Source organism: Cyprinodon variegatus, unplaced genomic scaffold, assembly GCF_000732505.1.
Source record: "Cyprinodon variegatus isolate N-32 unplaced genomic scaffold, C_variegatus-1.0 Scaffold278, whole genome shotgun sequence".
In the NCBI taxonomy this organism is placed as follows: Eukaryota; Metazoa; Chordata; class Actinopteri; order Cyprinodontiformes; family Cyprinodontidae; genus Cyprinodon; species Cyprinodon variegatus.
Window position 1 is genome coordinate 161,890 of NW_015150731.1, and position 2,179 is coordinate 164,068.

General features: G+C 35.2%; 1 protein-coding gene across 2 annotated transcripts in view; it reads right to left on the reverse strand.

The window, feature by feature from the left end:
- LOC107090067 (lysophosphatidic acid receptor 2-like) overlaps positions 1–2,179 on the reverse strand; it is a 43,250-nt gene that overhangs the window by 17,840 nt on the left and 23,231 nt on the right. For both annotated transcript variants that reach the window (XM_015383229.1, XM_015383228.1), the window contains one exon: positions 328–762. In XM_015383229.1, coding sequence (XP_015238715.1) covers positions 328–574 — 247 coding nt within the window. In that variant the 5' untranslated portion in view covers positions 575–762. The remainder of the gene's footprint in view (positions 1–327; positions 763–2,179) is intronic.

Genomic DNA, 2,179 nt, shown 5'->3' on the forward strand with positions numbered 1-2,179 from the left:
TTCCTAAACATAATCCAAAACAGTAAACCAATAACTAATGTTAAATTTAAGAAACTTCTTCAGTTGTTGAGAAGACACAAAGGCCAAAACTAAAGATCATGCTCTTTCTACCCAAGCTATAGAACAACCTTTATTCTCAATAACCTAAAATAATGTGATTATAAACAAATAAGATAAGGTGGATAAATAAACAAATAAAGGATGCAGTGCTTTTAGGTAATGCAGACATTTGCTTAAATTCAATTAGCATCCTTTGAGGTAAAAGGAACATTTTACAAGGTTAACAAACTCAGTTAATTCATATGACAGTATTTAAAAATGTATTACCTGAGAAGAGGTCTGAGAGGGCCAGATTACCCAGCAGGTAGTAGATGGGGAAGTGAAAACGTCGGTTTTTAAAAATGGCTGCTATTACCAAAAGGTTTGAAAAAATAACTATGAAGCAAACAGTCAAGCCCAAAGTGACCACTGCATAATCACGTTTCCGCCAATTGACACTTATGTTCTTTCCGGTCTGTTCATAAAAAAAACTGACATTTTGATTATAGTAGCATTCAGTGGTATTTGAAGACATGGTGACGGCGGTTGGACGGGTGGTCAGAGAAGAAATAAAAAAGGAGTGAAAAGACGGAGTGTTGATCAAAGCTCTGCTTCAGTGGGTTGCAGATCAGCGTGCCATCTCTTGGAAGGAGGAATCCAGAAATCCAGTTTGTAGTTTTAAGCCTTTACTGATTTAAGTGTCTTCCAGAGCAGTAAGGATATCTGTAAAGAAATAAGTTATTAGTTTTAGAAAGGAAACCAAAGTATAATTGATGAAATAATAAACCTTGATTAAAAAGAGCAACTTTACTCATTCTGAATATACAAAGACAAACTACTACAGTAAATTACTCTGAAATTCACAGAATAAAACCTGTATTGTTAATGAAATAGATACAACAAATATTAAGTGCAAAACATTAGCAGGGCCTACTATTTTTTTTTCTTTACAGGCAGCTTTGATCTAACTGCACTTTGAATTCAGGTGAAGTCCCAAACTGTGACTGCAGCATCTGCTCCACTCTACCAGGGGCTGCAATTACTCCCCTGACTAAAAAAACAAAATATTAGAGCTGGAGAAATGTATCCTTCAATATCAAGTCCGGTTCAAAATTTATCTCCAAGTGAATTTAGCTTGACTAGATTTTTGCCATTTTACGAAATAAAATAAAAATATCTCAGAAGAAATTATACATCAGCTAAGCTCATTCTCCTGCTCATTCTCCTTCTCCACAATGTTTTAATCACAGCCCTTCTTAAGAAAGCACTGCTTGTCATAACATCTGGATTTACTCTAATAATAAAAAACACCTTCCTCTGTCAGTTCCTTTCCAAGAAGCCCAAAAAATGGAAATTATCAAACCACTAATGACAAAGAAAAAGACTGCAGAGCTAAAAGCCTATCTCAAACCTCCCTTTTTCAGTAGCTAAACACCTTCCAAACAACCTGCTGCTTCTGCCAGTCAGACTGTCTTCCCCACATTACAAAAACTGTCCCCGTCAGAATGTTCAATGACATCTGTATGAATTTAGACTGTGGAAGAACCACAATGCTGGCTTTAATCAAACTTAAAGAGGTTGATTAAAAACAATGTTGATTAAAGAGTTTTCAAATGAAACTTCCACCTGTGGCCAAAACACAGAACCGCAGCACTCTTCTGCTCGTTCTAACTCCTTTGGTGTCGTTGATGAGCTGGATGTCGTTTCCGAGTATCCACAAAATCTATCTGGAATAACATTTTCTTGTATAGAACGGTTCGATTGTTTGCTAAGTCAGACCCATTCAACATGGACGCGTTTAAAGTCACGTCTGCAGAACAGCGAGTGAACTTCTGACCAAAAATAAATTCAGGTAAATTAGGTAGCAGGCTTACATTTGCATTGACGCTGAACTATTGAGGGGTCCATCTGCTCACCAAACAATGTTTTAGTCATAAAGGGTCAAATAAAAAGACACTTGTAAAGTGTAAATACTTGCAAAATGTTTTATTTCAATAATTGTTTCTTTAAATACTTAAAACTAATAGAAAAAATGTAAAATTATTATTCTCAGCTCTACATTTGTTTTCTATCATACTGTTTCTATGGTTTAAAGTCTTAAGTTAGATGTCAAAGAAAAAGGGCTGAAATTAATTAAAAT